The sequence below is a fragment of the Aquarana catesbeiana genome, linkage group LG05 (assembly GCF_042186555.1).
Source record: "Aquarana catesbeiana isolate 2022-GZ linkage group LG05, ASM4218655v1, whole genome shotgun sequence".
Taxonomy (NCBI): Eukaryota; Metazoa; Chordata; class Amphibia; order Anura; family Ranidae; genus Aquarana; species Aquarana catesbeiana.
In genome coordinates this window covers 184,758,133-184,773,630 of record NC_133328.1, presented here as the reverse complement: position 1 = coordinate 184,773,630, position 15,498 = coordinate 184,758,133, and the positions used below count along the sequence as shown (strand labels likewise).

At 40.0% G+C, this 15,498-nt stretch overlaps 1 protein-coding gene across 1 annotated transcript in view; it reads right to left on the bottom strand.

The window, feature by feature from the left end:
• Positions 1 to 4,303: 4,303 nt before the first annotated feature.
• Positions 4,304 to 15,498, bottom strand: part of EXOSC7 (exosome component 7) — a 39,809-nt gene continuing 28,614 nt past the window's right edge. Inside the window, exons 6-8 of the mRNA XM_073630426.1 lie at positions 13,889 to 14,012; positions 10,141 to 10,296; positions 4,304 to 4,465 (exon numbers count right to left, since the gene is read on the bottom strand). Of these exons, the coding sequence (XP_073486527.1) occupies positions 4,361 to 4,465; positions 10,141 to 10,296; positions 13,889 to 14,012 (385 nt within the window). The 3' untranslated portion in view covers positions 4,304 to 4,360. The remainder of the gene's footprint in view (positions 4,466 to 10,140; positions 10,297 to 13,888; positions 14,013 to 15,498) is intronic.

Sequence of the window (15,498 nt, the reverse complement as noted above, 5' to 3'; positions counted from 1 at the left end):
GGCATTTACGGAGTGGGAGAGATTATACTGGGCTGTCCTTAAAGCTTTATTTTGCCATGGTCTGATCTCCTGAAGGCAGCAGCATAATCCAATGTACCTGAATACGTATCCGGTCTCCCCTATTGTACAATTAAGAAAATCAGCTGTTTAAAAAGAGATAAGAAGCTTTCAGCTATGAGACCCGTGTGTCTTTCTTTAATACAGTGTAGCTTGGCCTTAAAAACATTGCTATTTAATGGGAATATGGGTCTGGGCCTCCTCATGCATCCAACTGTTTTAAAGCTCAGATTACAAAGTAACAAGAAACTCAAACTCTCCAAGAGGCGACTACTTTGGAGATACCCAAAAGCCTTGTGGAATTTATTGGGTTATTGGGCTTTTTGGTTCCTGAGTGGGAAGAAACTACAATGCAGGAGTGGGGGCGGGATGCAAACAATTCTTGCACGTACATTCAGTGCTTATTAAAATGCCATAATATTAACTTCTGAGTAAATTAAGCCCCAGCTGAACAGCTATACATGTACAGTAAATCAGCAGTTTGGTTTTATAAAACCAAAAGTTAGCAAGCAGGTTGAGCTTTAGATCTCTTTTCATATATGTAAATCTAGTCACAGATCATTGGGAATTAAAAAAACAAAAACACACGTTTACTTATGAGCTCCATACTGTAGCTCAAGCTGCAATTTAAAAACATATAACCGCAATACCAAAAAAGCGGGGACGCTGTGTAAAATCTACATAACAGAATGCAATGATTTGCAAATCACATAAAACCATATTTTATTCACAATTGAAATAGAAAACAATATCAAATATGTAAACTGAGAAAATGGACCAAAAAAAAGTAATTTTGAAATTGATGGCAGCAACTCATCTCAAAAATGATGGTACAGGGAAAAAAAAAGATGGCAAAGTACAACCACAATTCCAAAAAAGTTGGGACAGGGCCATGTTTACCATTGTGTAGCATCGCCTCTTTTCATAACACTCTATAATAAAGTTTGAGGAGACCAGTTGCTGTAGTCGTGGGAAAGAATTGTTGTCCCATTTTTGCCTGAGCATATGCTGCTCTGTAACCTCAATATATATCTTTCAGCATTGATGGTGCCTTCCCAGATGTGCAAGCAGCCCTTTCCATACACACTAATGCACCCCATACCATCAGAGATGCAGATTTTTGAACTGAGCACTGATAACAAGCCGGAAGGTCCCTCTCCTCCTTGGCCTGGAGGACAAGGCATCCATGGTTGCTAAAAGAATGTAAAATTTTGTTTTGCTGGACCACAGAAGTTTCTACTTTGCAACACACCATTTTAAATTAGTTTTGGCTCTGAGAAGATGGCAGCGTTTCTGGATCCTGTTCAAATATGGCTTCGTCTTTGCATGATAGTGCTTTAACTTGCATTTTTGAATGGCACTAAAAAAATTTCATAGAGTGATTTTTAGAAGTATTCCTGAGCCTATGCAGTGATCTACAGTTGTGCTCATAAGTTTACATACCTTGGCAGAACTTATGATTTCTTGGCCATTTTTCGGAGAATATGAATGATAACACAAAAACTTTTCTTACACTCATGGTTAGTGTTTGGCTGAAGCCATTTATTATTAAACAACTGCGTTTACTCTTTTTAAATCATAATGACAACAGAAACTACCCAAATGACCCTGATCAAAAGTTTACATACCCCAGTTCTCAATACCGTGTATTGCCCCCTTTAACATCAATGACAGCTTGAAGTCTTTTGTGGCATTTGTGGATGAGGCTCTTTATCTTCTCAGATGGTAAAGCTGCTCATTCCTCTTGGCAAAAAGCCTCCAGTTCCTGTAAATTATTGGGCTGTCTTGCATGAACTGCAGGTTTGAGATCTCCCCAGGGTGGCTCAATGATATTGAGGTCAGGAGACTGAGATGGCCACTCCAGAACCTTCAAATTATTCTGCTGTAGCCAATGACAGGTCGACCTGGCTTTGTGTTTTGGATCATTGTCATGTAGGAATGTCCATGTATGTCCCATGCGCAGCTTCCTAGCTAATGAATGCAAATGTTCCTCCGGTATTTTTTGATAAATCAATTTTGACCAAATTTCCTGTGATCTTCAGTGGTGTGCTGCCATTTCTTCTAATTTAATTGTGTGCGGAGGCGAGCACCTGCTGGATCATTAGGTTTCCTTATCTCACCTGGAGCGGCGGGTTTTCTTTTTTCCAACGAAAGATGTAACATTTTCAAAAGAGGAAAGCAAGTGAAGGCAGAAGAGAGCAGAGCTCTGGACCTCATTACACCCTTTCTAGATATTGAATTCATGTCTGCCAGCAGTGTTAATTTTGGCAGCAAATCTCGATTTGGTTTTAGTCTTAGGACTAAAATGGCATTTTAGTTTTAGTCCCATTTTAGTCTTCTGCAACCGTTTTAGTTTTAGTCATATTTAGTCGACAATCTCCAGGACCTTTTAGTCGACTAAAATCTCCAGTACATTTTAGTCGACTAAAATCATTTTAGTCAACTAAAACTCATTTTAGTCATCTAAAATCTAATGGGTGTAGTTAAATTGTAATGCATTATTTAAGCATTTCTCTACAATTTTCAAACTCATTGTATACTGCTGGAGTGAAAAATTGAATATGTTATTAGTTATGTTATTGAGGTATGAACATACACTACAGACCAGGGTTAATTTTGACGTGAAATTTCAATTTAGCTTTAGTCTTAGTCCTTTGACTAAAATGCCATTTTTAGTTTAAGTCGTATTTTAGTCATCTCGGTTGTTTTAGTTTTAGTCGTATTTTATTCGATTAAAATGGTATTAATTTAGTCGAATAAAAAGGTTTTAGTTGACAAAATTAACACTGGCTGCCAGGCGTTATTGAATCTCGTCTGGGTGTTGTTACGGGTACACAAACGCTTGTCATTAATCATTATCCAGTTCAACTTTTTTTTTGGACGTATTCAAACAATATTACCGACTGGTTCCAGCACCTTACTATGGTGGATTCCAGCTGCTAGGATGATACAAGATGATATTTTTTAATATGTTTAAATGTTTAGAACAGGGCTATTTCGGGAGCTGTGGGATAAGATGCCCTTTTTATACCCAGTCATGTTACTGACCTGTTGTCATCGTTCATGTAATTTGAACTAAGCACATGTATCTGTAGTGTTTACTCATCTATTTTCAAGCTCTAAGTTTCGTTTCTCTCTGGTGCTTCATTCCTCTGTGATCAGCATTAGTCACTTCTGACAAGTTCTCAGACACATAAGATAACATGAGCTAAAAGTAAGCTGAGCTGGTCTATTCAGAATACAGCTGTGCATGTTCCTAAATTTTTCTGCCTATGTGGGGGGGGGGGGGGGGGGGGTGTCCCTTTCCTCCAATCAGCTCTCACATAATGTAAGTGCAGTCTCTCCACCCTTCCCTATGTACTGCTGAAAGATGAAGAAAGATTTTTAACATGATCTGCACTTTGGAAAGGGTGTAGAAAGGGGAAAACAGCAGATAAATAGGTTAAATTAGTTGCAAAAAATGTTCTTCCAGATCTTTTTTGTCAGGGTTACTACATATGGGCTGTCGAGCAGAATCGGCCGATTCAATAGAAACCGCCCTGACATTTGGCCAGCGTATATGGCAGCTGGTAGGACAAAAGCCGGCCATTCGGGCCAATGGCTGAGAGCGCTGACCGGTGTGGTTTGGTGGGGGGCAGTCCCCCTGTCAGAACTCAACAGCTCAGCAGGGGAGATCGCAGTACTACCATTGGTTTGTTAGTACAGCGGCTCCTCCTGAGCTCTTCAGTGTTTTTTTTTTTCAGCCCAAAACTCACAGTGTGCATCAGGCTTTAGTACCACTTACTTTGCTAACTTTTTGCTGCCCTGTTACAACTTTTCTTGAGATGTGTTGCTGCCATCGATTTCAAATTACCTTATTTTTTCCCCTAAAATGGTACATTTTCTTTGTTTAAAAATATTTGATATGTTTTCCATTTTATATTGTGAGCATAATATGGGTTTATGAGATTTTGCAAATTATTGCATTCTGTTTTTAATGTAGGTTTTACACATCCTCCCACTGGGGTTGCAAATGAGTCATTCTCCAGGAACAATATTCATTGAGTTATGGTAGAGCTTAGTGGGATATTTTGTGAGGTAAATCAAGCCAGATGGCAGGCACTCTTCTGCAGTCTATAGCTAACCCATAGTTCTCTGGGAATCCCAGGTCATGTACTAAATGTAAAAGACATATACAATAATATTTTAAAATGAAGAAACATACATACAAAACCAATGACGCCAAAACAGATTCCCATTTTAACAGTTAAAGTGTAAAAATAACTCTTTATTACTTGAAGAACACAAAAAATGCTTTGAAAGGTTACTTCAGAAAGCCAATAGTTTGTCTTTTTTTCCCCATTTTTTCCTCCTGATTTAACACATTCCGTAGGGATAAGTGCAAGGACTTTGCAACACGTTTTCCTGTCTGTAAAGAATGAAAAGATTACTTTAAAAATAAAAAATAAATAAAAACACAAAAGCATAGAAATTCAGAGCAATACCGCTGGCCCATTCACACTAGCCTGCACACTAAAACTGCAGTGTCTTTTGTTTTAACGTTATGTGATGTGCACAAAGTGATATTTCATTGATGTTACTATACAGCAGCATAGTGTGCTGCATTTGCTATGCGGTGACATGCAGGGCCATCGGGAGAGGTGTGATATTATGCAAACATGTTGTAGAATATCACACAGCTCTGGGATGCAGTGAAACGCTGCATCCTGGTGTGAACATGACCTACTGAAAACTACTGTTTTTTTTCAGTATGTCATTGCATTTACCTGCATGTATCCATGGGAAAAAACGCAGGTAACTGCACATAGTGTGAATGGGCCCTGAACAAGACAAATCCCTTTCTTCCAAGAATCTCAATATACTCAGAGATAATTTTGTCCACTCACAATCATTTCCTGTACACCAAAAGGTACTAAAGACTAATATTTGCAAATTTTCTGACTGCCAATTAAAGCATTCAACAGACACACTGCATAAACACCATCTGCTGTAATTTTTAGCGCCCAGCTTTCCTAAGAGGCAACAGTGAGGGCATGGCAATGTGACCGTTGCCCAATGAACAGAAGTTGGGATTCAAGTTTTTTTGTTTTTTTTAATGCCTCATTTTGGAACTCCTTTGTAAGAATTTTTTTTAAATATTTTTAGGGGGCTGAGGAGGTAATAAAGCTGAAGTTTAGCTTTTTAAGTTTATTGTTTATTTTTGGCTTTATAAACGTGAGGAAACAAACAAAAAAAACCTAAAAAAAACTAAAAAGCTAAACTTCAGCATTAAAAGCAGATCTTTTAAGGTCTGCTTAAAAGTATAGGTAAAGCCAATGTATTTTTAGGTTTGGTTTGGATAGATTGGGGAACAGCCCAGATCAGGTTTTCGCTGTTTGTATCCCATTGAAGAAAATTCCCTCAACTTCCTTTCTTTCTCACAGAAAGAAATCTTTCCAAAGAGAGTTTAAATATCACTTTAGACAACTGTAATCAGAACAGGTGTCCGCATTGGAAGATTTCTCCTATAAAATTCTTGATTTTACATCACTTTGTCTCTGTGTTAATGGCCAACAAAACAGCACTAGTTGTCAGATCACCATTCATCAGGAGTACAGCTCTGACATGAAGATCCAACGACCCGTGCCTCTACTAAGATGGCCACCAGAGGCATTTTGCAGAAAAAGGCATGATAAATCAGTAATGGGGAAACGATCACCTGCAGGGAGACCACAGGCAAAACTGGTGAATAGTCCTGCTCTTGGTTTCCCTATTTTGGGCACAGCGTCTACTGTTCCTCTTTAACCAGTTGACCTCCAGAAAATGTACCCCCCTTCATGACCGGGCCATTTTTTGCGTTAATTTAACTGACAATTGCGTGGTCGTGCAACACTGTACCCAAATAAAATTTATGTCAGATTTTTCCCACAAATAGAGCTTCCTCTAGGTGATATTTAATCACCACTGCGGTTTTTTTTTTTTTGTGCGCTATAACCAAAACAAGGCCGACAATTTTGAAAAAAAAAAAATAAAAAAACAATATTTTTTACTTTCTGCTATAAAACACATCCAATAGAGTAAAAAAAAAAACAAACAATGTCTTTATAAACTTTAGGCCAATATGTATTCCGCTACATGTTTTTGGTGGAAAAAATAAGTGTTTATAGATTGGTTTATGTGAATGTTAGAACTTCTACAAACTATGGGATCTATTTATGGAATTTTAATTTTTTTCATACTAGTAATGGCAGCAATCAGCGACTTATAGCGGAACTGCGATATTGTGGCGGACAGTTGGGCACTGACACTTGTTGGAACCAGTGACACTAATACAGTGATCAATACAGTGATCAGTGCTAAAAATATGCACTGTACTAGTGGCTGGGAAAGGATTAAACATTTACGGCGATCAAAGGGTTAACTGTTCCTAGCCAGTGTTTTTGTGTACACAGTGGGTTGCTTTAGAGATCAATTCTAGTCCCTGCTTTGCATAGACACAAAATACATCTCTACGCCCCTGTCAGAATGGAGATATGCCTTGTTTACTGCAGGTACAATAAGTATTGAACACCTCACTATTTTTCTAGGTAAATATATTTCTAAGGCCTCATGCACACGGACGTTTTTACAGCCGCTTTTTTGAGCGTTTTTTGCAGCTTAAAAAGGCCTGTCTATGTTAGTCTATGGCTTCATGCCCACCTAGGCGTTTCTGAGCTGCAAATGGCATAGGCATTTTTAAGCTGTAAAAAAACCCAGGACCAGTGGGTTCTGAGATACGTTTTTCAGCTGTAAAAACGCTCTAATGCTGATAAACGCTCAAAAACGTTCAATCACCAACGTTTAACGTTTTTGATCCATTGAAAAAACGTTGAAAAAAAGCTGAAAAAAGTTAATAAAAATCACTGCAAAGATACTGGCGTTTTCATAACGTTATTTTAACATCCTGTGTGCATGAGGCCCAAAGGTGCTATTTACATGAAATTGTCACCACATGTCGGTAACAATCCATGCAATCCATACATACAAAGAAACCAAAACAAATACGTTCAGAAATGAAGTTATGTGTAATAAAATGAAGTGACACAGGGAAAAAGTATTGAACATGCTAACTGAAATTGTTCTTCACAATTATGTGCCACTTTGTGTTGGTCAACCACATAAAATCCCTGCAGGCAGAAATGCAGACTCACACATGTGTGTATATATATATATATATATATATATATATATATATATATATATATATATATATATATATATATATATATATATATACATACATACATACATACATACATACATACACACACACACACACACACACACACACACACACACATATATACATATACACACACGCACGATACTGCGCACAGCTGTCACCCTGTAGCAGTAAAAGTGCTATAGGGCGGTCAGCAAGTGGTTAAAACAAATTATGATTCTTTAAAAAAGGTACTAATGCCATGTGATTTATCTCCCATACAAACTACTGAAAGCTGGAAAATATTTTCAAACTCACACCAGAGGTATAATGCTCATTAGAATAATGTAAATATAGCCAAATGCAAAAGACTTGGATATATAACAGTGCGTCTTTCTAATTATACAGTGACCTGGTTCAAAATCAGAACTCTATGAAGATAGATACATTTTGTTACTGAATATTCATGTTATGTGAAAACTGTGGGAAGGAATTCTGTTTCCATTTGCAAAAATGATTACATTAATGAGACATTATGCAGCAGCTACTGTCCATTTTAAATATTTATCTACATATTTGTGAGAAATTTAACCTCCCTTATGGTGTGAACATGAACAAAATTAAAGGAAACCTGTACCGAGGAAATACAAAGACTGTCAATAGTGATTTATACTTCAGGTCATGAAAATGCATGCTGCCTAGCTGTCATACAGATCCAATACTTCAATACCTTCTGCATCACTTAACAGGAATAAGAATGCACATTAAGAGTTCTGACATCAATCTGGCTGTACTTGTTGCATCCCTAGTTTGAATTAGTGCCATGGAACAAGTATGCAAATTAAAGTGGAGTCCCACCCAAAAGTGGAACTTCCGCTCGTTGTACTCTCCCCCCCCCCTCCGGTGCCACATTTGGCACCTTTCGTGGGGGAGGGGGGACAGGATACTTGTCTTTCACAGGTATCCTGTTCCCACTTCCAGGAGCCTCAGCTGCTGGTATTGACGTCACCACCCGGGCTCCCTCCTCCTTCCCCAGCCGCCGGGCCAGTAGGAGAGAGGAGCGGAGCCTCGAGCATGCGCAGTAGGGTTCCCGGCGCAAAGCCGTAAAGGCTTCACTGCCGGGTTCCCTTACCCGCAATGGAGGTGGCATGCACCCGACAGCTGATGGAAACATCAGCTGCGGTGCCGACATCGCTGGACTCCAGGACAGGTAAGTGTCCTATTCTTAAATGTCAGCAGCTGCAGCATGTGCAGCTGCTGGCTTTTAAATTTGCAGTGGTGGGCGGACCTCCGCTTTAAGGATCTATGTTCTGATGCACATACTTGTTTCCTATCCTTCCTTCAACAGCATACTTTTTTCAAGGTATTTGCCACAGCCGTTGAATAAATGTGAAGTTTTGGACAATGCCAAAGTTAAGCCTAGTACACACAGGCCGAATGTCAGGCGGCATCAGCCGGTTCAATAGAAACCATCTGACATTTGGCGTGTGTGCACTGCAGTTGGTCTGACAGAAGCCTGCTTCTGTCGTAGGGCATGACCGAAAAAGGTCTGCAGATCGGCTCTGACTGGAGTGTTCTGCCGGGGGGTGGGGGGGGATTGGGGGGGGGGGGGGGGGGTGTCAGAACACACTAGCACAACAAGGGAGATCGCTGTACCAAGATCACATTATAAGTACAGCGACTCCTCATGAGTGGTCAGTTTTTTTTCGTTCAGCCCTGCTGGGTTGAGTGAAAAAGAAAAACCAGTAGTGTGTACCAGGCTTATGTGTATTAGATTCCTGTGATCCCTACAACACCTGCCACACAGTTGGTCATCCACCACGCCCATTTTAGGGAGTTTGGAGGGAGTGTAATGTAATCTTAAAAGAATATACAATTGAGAGAGCTGATGTGAAACACTAAGAGAACAAAGTTAGACCGCCTGCAATTCCACTTTTCAGCTATTATCAGTTACAAAGAGGCCTACATATCTCTCCCATGGCTTCGCTGCATTAGATGGGTAATCCATAAGAAAGGTCATTAATAACATGGCATAGCAGTGAGATATAAAGCCTTTAGATGTTTTAGTATTTTGCATAAAGGTAAAAAGTGGGGTGGGAGATAGCACCCATTCACATGATTTGCCCTAAGCTTGCACAGCATGATGGAGCTGTAGAAACTGCATATGCTGTGGAAGAGAAGATTCCCGCCCAGACTTTAACCTATTATACTGCAGCCCCAATGAAGGGAAATGCCTGGAGCCCCCAAATTCTACTGAACACAAACAAAAGTTTACTATGCACACATACTGTTGGAGCAGCGCTTTCATTAAGTCATAGTCAGTCATTCGATCTAGCACACTTGCACTAGTATTAGGCAATTATCAGAAGGTGACTAGGTGTATTAGTGCTGCTTTAAAGCAATAGTAAACAGCCAAAAAAATAAATTGTGTCCCCTGCATTTCTAAGCCATAATGTGATAGTATAAGCCCCACATACTAGCACATTATGGACACACTTACCTGCATACAGAGCACTGCAGCACAGCACAGCCACTGATCCCCTGGCGCTTCTATCTTTACCCTACCTTCCTTTGTGGGTTCAGGCTGTTTGAATAGCTGGGCCGTGATGCCCTAGCCACGGCACTGCATTCAGCGTTCAACAGCATACTGTGTGCCCTGAATGCAGAACGTCACTGCGCATGCATGGGTGACATCATCGGCTATTGCCAATGTGATTAGGAAAAATTGTACCTACAGGTAAGTCGGATTGTAAGTTTACCTGTAAGTACAAATGAAGGGAAGGGACTGTACTGCCACTAACTACTACATGATTTACTATATGCCAGTTCCACTTTATGCATGAAAAAACAACATTCCGCAGAACCATGTCTGCATTTGGCAGTCTGATTAGTAATGTTTTTACCTCAATCATCTCAAAGATGCATTCAGGATCCAAGCTTCCTTTGCCCATTTTTCTCATGCAAGTCAGGGTGCCTTTGATGTTTATAGCAACAAGGACGCTGGCCAAAGAGCAGGCCTCTTCCTGCAAGGTGGCATCTACCACATGTCGGTGACCTATCTGTAGAAAAAGCAAGACCATTTAAAAAAAATATTTTAAAATGAATATATACTGTAATTCTCAACTGCAGAAACTGACTGGTGACTAAATCAGCTGGAAACACTCAAGTTGGCCACAGAGATATGATGGAAGACAAATGTGAACGTGCTGACCTCTGAGCATATGCTTATAGGAATAAGGTAAGGAAAAGGGATTTCAGGCCAATAAGCGTTGGATGGTGAGGTGTCTGTATTGACTAGATTGGGCCATGATTATCTCATTTCTGTGCTCTGCTTCATCTTAGCTTGCTGGAATGAAAGAGAACAGTAAAAAAAAAAAAAAAGTTAAAAAGTTAAAAGGAGAAGTAGGGCCAAAGCTCTTTTGGCACTACTTCTCCCGTGTGTCACAGGAGTGCACTTCATTCTTTTACTACTATGTTTAGCCCCGTCTCCCCCAACCCCTCTATTGATCTATGAGATTGGGGGGGGCCAAGGTCAACCTCCGCCACATAAATTCCTGGATAGACTGATCATTTTAACATGCAGTTTTCACTAAAAGCTCAATGACCCAATTTTAAGAAAGGTTTATTACTTTAAGTGTATGTAAGCCCTAAAAGGTGTTTTGTTAGATCTATTTCATGAGTTCAAAAAAAAAACAAAAAAAAAAAACTGGTTGATCTTGCCAGAAATCTTGTGAGCGGATAACTTTGTTACTTTCCCTGCCTGTGCTTTTCTGTTATTTTCCCTGCCTGTGCTGAATGTAATCAATTACATTGTTCTCAACCATCTCTGAGGACTAAAGAATAAAAGGAAAGATAGGATAGAGATAGGGTTCCGTAGTCCGACTTTTGTTTCAGTTTTCCTGATACAGAAGTGCAAGTGAGTGTTGCAGTGCTAGGACTGGAAGTGTTTTACTGGCAAAATCACCAGGTGAAAAATCTTAAAAAAAAGTCTCCATATCTAAGGACATGTAAGCTATAACAACTTGCATTTTGACTTTTGGTTTAGATACATTTTAAGGGAAGCAATAATTTACAGACTCCTTATAAAATACACTTGGTTAACCTTTTATTTTGTAATTTCATTTTAAAATAAAAAATAAACAAAAATAATAATAATAAAAAAAAAGGTTAAAAACGTGTTTTATTTTATAAGACCACAGATATTACAGGGTATATCCATAACATTTGGCCTGCAAAGAATCTCTTTAATATAATTTCTTATAAGACAGCCGAGCACTACCTAAAGTATATATTTTCTTGCAAACTCTGTTTTTGCGAGTTTGTCCTTCCATTGAATCATTCAGGTTAAGGCCTCATGCACACGAGACGCTGTTAAACGTGCGTTCAGAGGCAGTTGGACACTTTTTTTCAACTGCCCCTGAACCCATTCAATGTTATCCTATGTGTCCATGTACATAGTCTTGTTTTTTGGCGTTTTAGGCAGTTGCGTTTAACCTCGTTTTTCCAGAAGCAAAAAAATGGGTTCAGACGCAAAAGTTTTCCACGTTTCAGATGCCAAACGCAGCTGAACGCCAGTACCGCGTTTAGCCGCGTTTGCGTTTATAAGTGTTTTTAAAGGAACATTTTATGACCTGCATTTGGGGCCACATATCTCGGGGCCACTTGGTGCTAGGAACCCCAAATTTGGTGTGCAAACACAGTGGAACTAGCACTACAACATATCAAATTTGGGATTCCTAGCACCAAGTGGGGCCCCAAATTCGGGTCACAAAATGTCATTCTCTGCTGCAGAAAAGTGCTTGACATTTTGCGACCCGAATTTGGGGCCCCATATCTCGGGGCCACTTAGTACTAGGAACCCCAAATTTGGATATGTTGTAGTAGTCCAGCTGTGATAGCACACCAAATTTGGGGTTCCTAGCACCAAGTGGCCCGGAGATATGGGGCCCCACAGTCGGGACCCAAAATGTCATTCTCTGCTCTGCAGGTGGTTCTAGACGCAAACGCTGTAAAATGCGGCTAAACGCGGCATGTAAACGCGGCAAAACAGGCATTTCTAAACGTCGGTTTCAGCTTTTAAAAACGTGTTCAGCAGAGTTTGCACCAGCGTCTCGTGTGCATGAGGCCTTAGTATCATCTTAACAACTGAGATTTCACCTGCTGTGAATTATTTAGAGCCAAACCTGCTTAGCTGCAGCTGGAAAACATTTAGATATTGTGAAATTGATCTCCAAACTCCTTCAGAAAAATGATAAGTCAGCAGCTACAAATACTGTAGCTGCTGACTTTTAACATTAGGACACTTACCTATCCACGAATTCAGCGTGGTCTCCACCCGATCTGATTTTTTAACTGGCTCCCGAGTGCTGCCACTGCCATCTTGGATAAAGGAAACCATCAGTGAAACCTTGCAGCTTCACAGCCGGTTCCCTACGCATGCCCGAGGCGTGCCACGGTTTGTGAATGGCTCGGTGGCGGAGGAAGGAGGAGTTGAGGGGGACGAACTTCCGACTGAAAATTGGAAGTAGGACCCACTCCACCCCCCCCCCCCCCCAAAAAGGTGTCAAATGTGGCAGCAGAGGGTGGAGGTGGCAAACAAGCAGAGCTTCCCCTTTTGGGTGGAGCTCTGCTTTAACCTCCCTGGCGGTATGATTATTTCGGATTTTAGGTGCTGAAAGCGGTACAATTATTTTGCATGGAAATTTGGCGTTTTATATTGTAGGTCTGTAAATCTTAACAATAACACACTTAAATCTGTCCAAACCAGAGTCTAGTAGATATCCCGGGTATGATAAAGTTTGAAACACAAAAACATAAATTATAATATAATAAATAAAAATAAATAATTAATTAAAAAAAAAAAAAAAATAGTAATAAAATAAATTTCCCCACAATTCACTATCGCTCAATTCTGCAAGTGTTCTAATTTACTATCGCTGTTTTCTAGCTGGTCTAAAGCCACTTTTGACATAAAGGGACACTTTTTGGTTGCTATGGACAATCTCCAGTTTCCAGGCAGAAAGAACAGTGTATATCATGTAAAACTGCATGCAGGGCATAGGACAAAGCACTGGGGACAAAAGGGATGTGAAATCATTTCATACAGTACTGTAATCTGTAAGAATACAGTACTGTATGTGTTATGATTTTTACTTTTTTTTTAATTTGCTGCCAGGCTCCGCCCCCGTGCGTCGCGCCGCTCGCAGGGAACGGAGCCTGGCACAGAGAGGCTTCGGAGGAGGACGGAGCCCTCGGACACTGCGGGTGACATCGCAGGATCCCGGGGACAAGGTAAGTAACGCCGCCCCAGGATCCTGCAATGCGATCCCGAGTGTGGCTCGGGGTTACCGCTAATGGGACTGAATTTTAACCCCGAGCCACACTCGGGAAAACCGCCAGGGAGGTTAAGAGGCTTCCAGGAACTGAATCCACTCAGAAAAGTACCTTTTAGGAAAGCCTAATTTTATTCATCAAAAGATGCACCTTTACACAAGGTTAGCCCGCGTAAGGGACCTCAGCATCACAAAGATACAAAATACAAAATAAAATTCAGCCTCCTAACTTTTATTTATACATCCTATACTGTATCTTGTAAAAAGTTTTTTCTCAAAAAGATAAAAAAACAAACATTTAACCTGCAACAATACTTACTTTGCACAGTGTGATAATACACGGGACATTCTCTACATTAAGCCGCATGCAGTCATAAGGATCGTCTGACAGTTCAATTTCTTTGTTTCCTCCATCATCTTCCAAAACACTCACTTTAGGAATCCTAAATACACATAAATATGTTTAGCTTTATATAAAAGTTTTTTTTTTTTACTGGACTTCTCCACCTGGCTCCTCTATATGGTAACATGGAGGCATCCATTTTTTCTATAAAGTAAAAAGCGATCGTCAATCTCATCATAATTGCTTGGCAGACTTTATTACTAAGTGTTCCGAGTGCCCCAGGCTCATAAATAGATGGGTCAGTATACTAGCTCTGAAAAATATTTAGAAAAAAAAGAGGGCCCACCGACCTAGTGCATTACCAAAAATACATTTATTTCAAATAAAAACAGCAATAGTTGTACTCACAAACAGACGTAGTGTATAGACATATCACAGCATAAGCAGATGTGAACAGTCTCTCCAAGGTCTGTTGCGAAGAACCGGTGACAACGGAGGACCAGGCGATGTTTGAAGTGGCTAACGTGTTTCGAGGGAGAACCCTCTTCCTCAGAGCCAAAGTGATCGCTGAGACATGAGAGAGACTGTTCGCATCTGCTTATGCTGTAATATGTCTATACACTATGTCTGTTTGTGAGTACAACCATTGCTGTTTTTATTTGAAATAAATTTATTTTTGGTAATGCACTAGGTCCTTTTTCTAAATATTTTTCAGTTCTAAGGATACCCAGTGTCCTCAGAAGAGCAGCAAGGCCGTTGGCATTAAAAAGATTTGTCTGCACCACACATCCCTATACCTACAACCCAAGCGTAGGAGAAGTGTTCTGTGAATTTTTAGTATACCAGCTCTGCCTGCATGAGGAAAGCACAAGTTACTGTCACCTGGACTAGCAGTGCTAAAATTACAACATACAGAAATCAGAAGCTGCTGCCAATTTTAATGTCATTCATTTGATATGTCTCTAAGTACCTCTTTTCAAAAGGAACCATATGCTTTTTTGTTGTACCCTACTCTTTCCTTATATTAGCCTGCTGTATGTAGGTCCCCGCAAAGCCCAAATTAGACAGAGAGGAAGGGACAACACTGGCTTTACCACATTGCAGAGTATAAGGGATTTCTGAGTGACAAGGCGGGAGACTACACAGCTGACTTCAATGTGTTGCTGCTCCTTCACTATCCAAACAGACTACTGCAGTCCATAACCAAACTGTAGAACGTTAACTGCAGTAACGAAATACAGGGTCACATCTGGTCTGGCAAATATGGCTGCATTAGAAAACAAGCTAAAGAAAATTAAAAGTTTTCGAAAGCTAAAATAATCCAGTTTCAACTGTGAATATAGCGGTTAGCCTTCACTTTCATTTTAAAGGACTATGCGTGTCATAATTGAAATATTTATTTCAGGCACTAATTCTGACTTGATAAAACCGTGATCACGTGACATCAGACGTGGCAGAATACACTAGTATGTATTTTATAAAGCATACGCTGATGATGTCAGAGTAGTCAAACAGGTCTAGTGAGGCTACGGGCAATGCAATTAAGATTTTCTGTTCAGCTGCCAAATGTAGACTCCTCAATATAT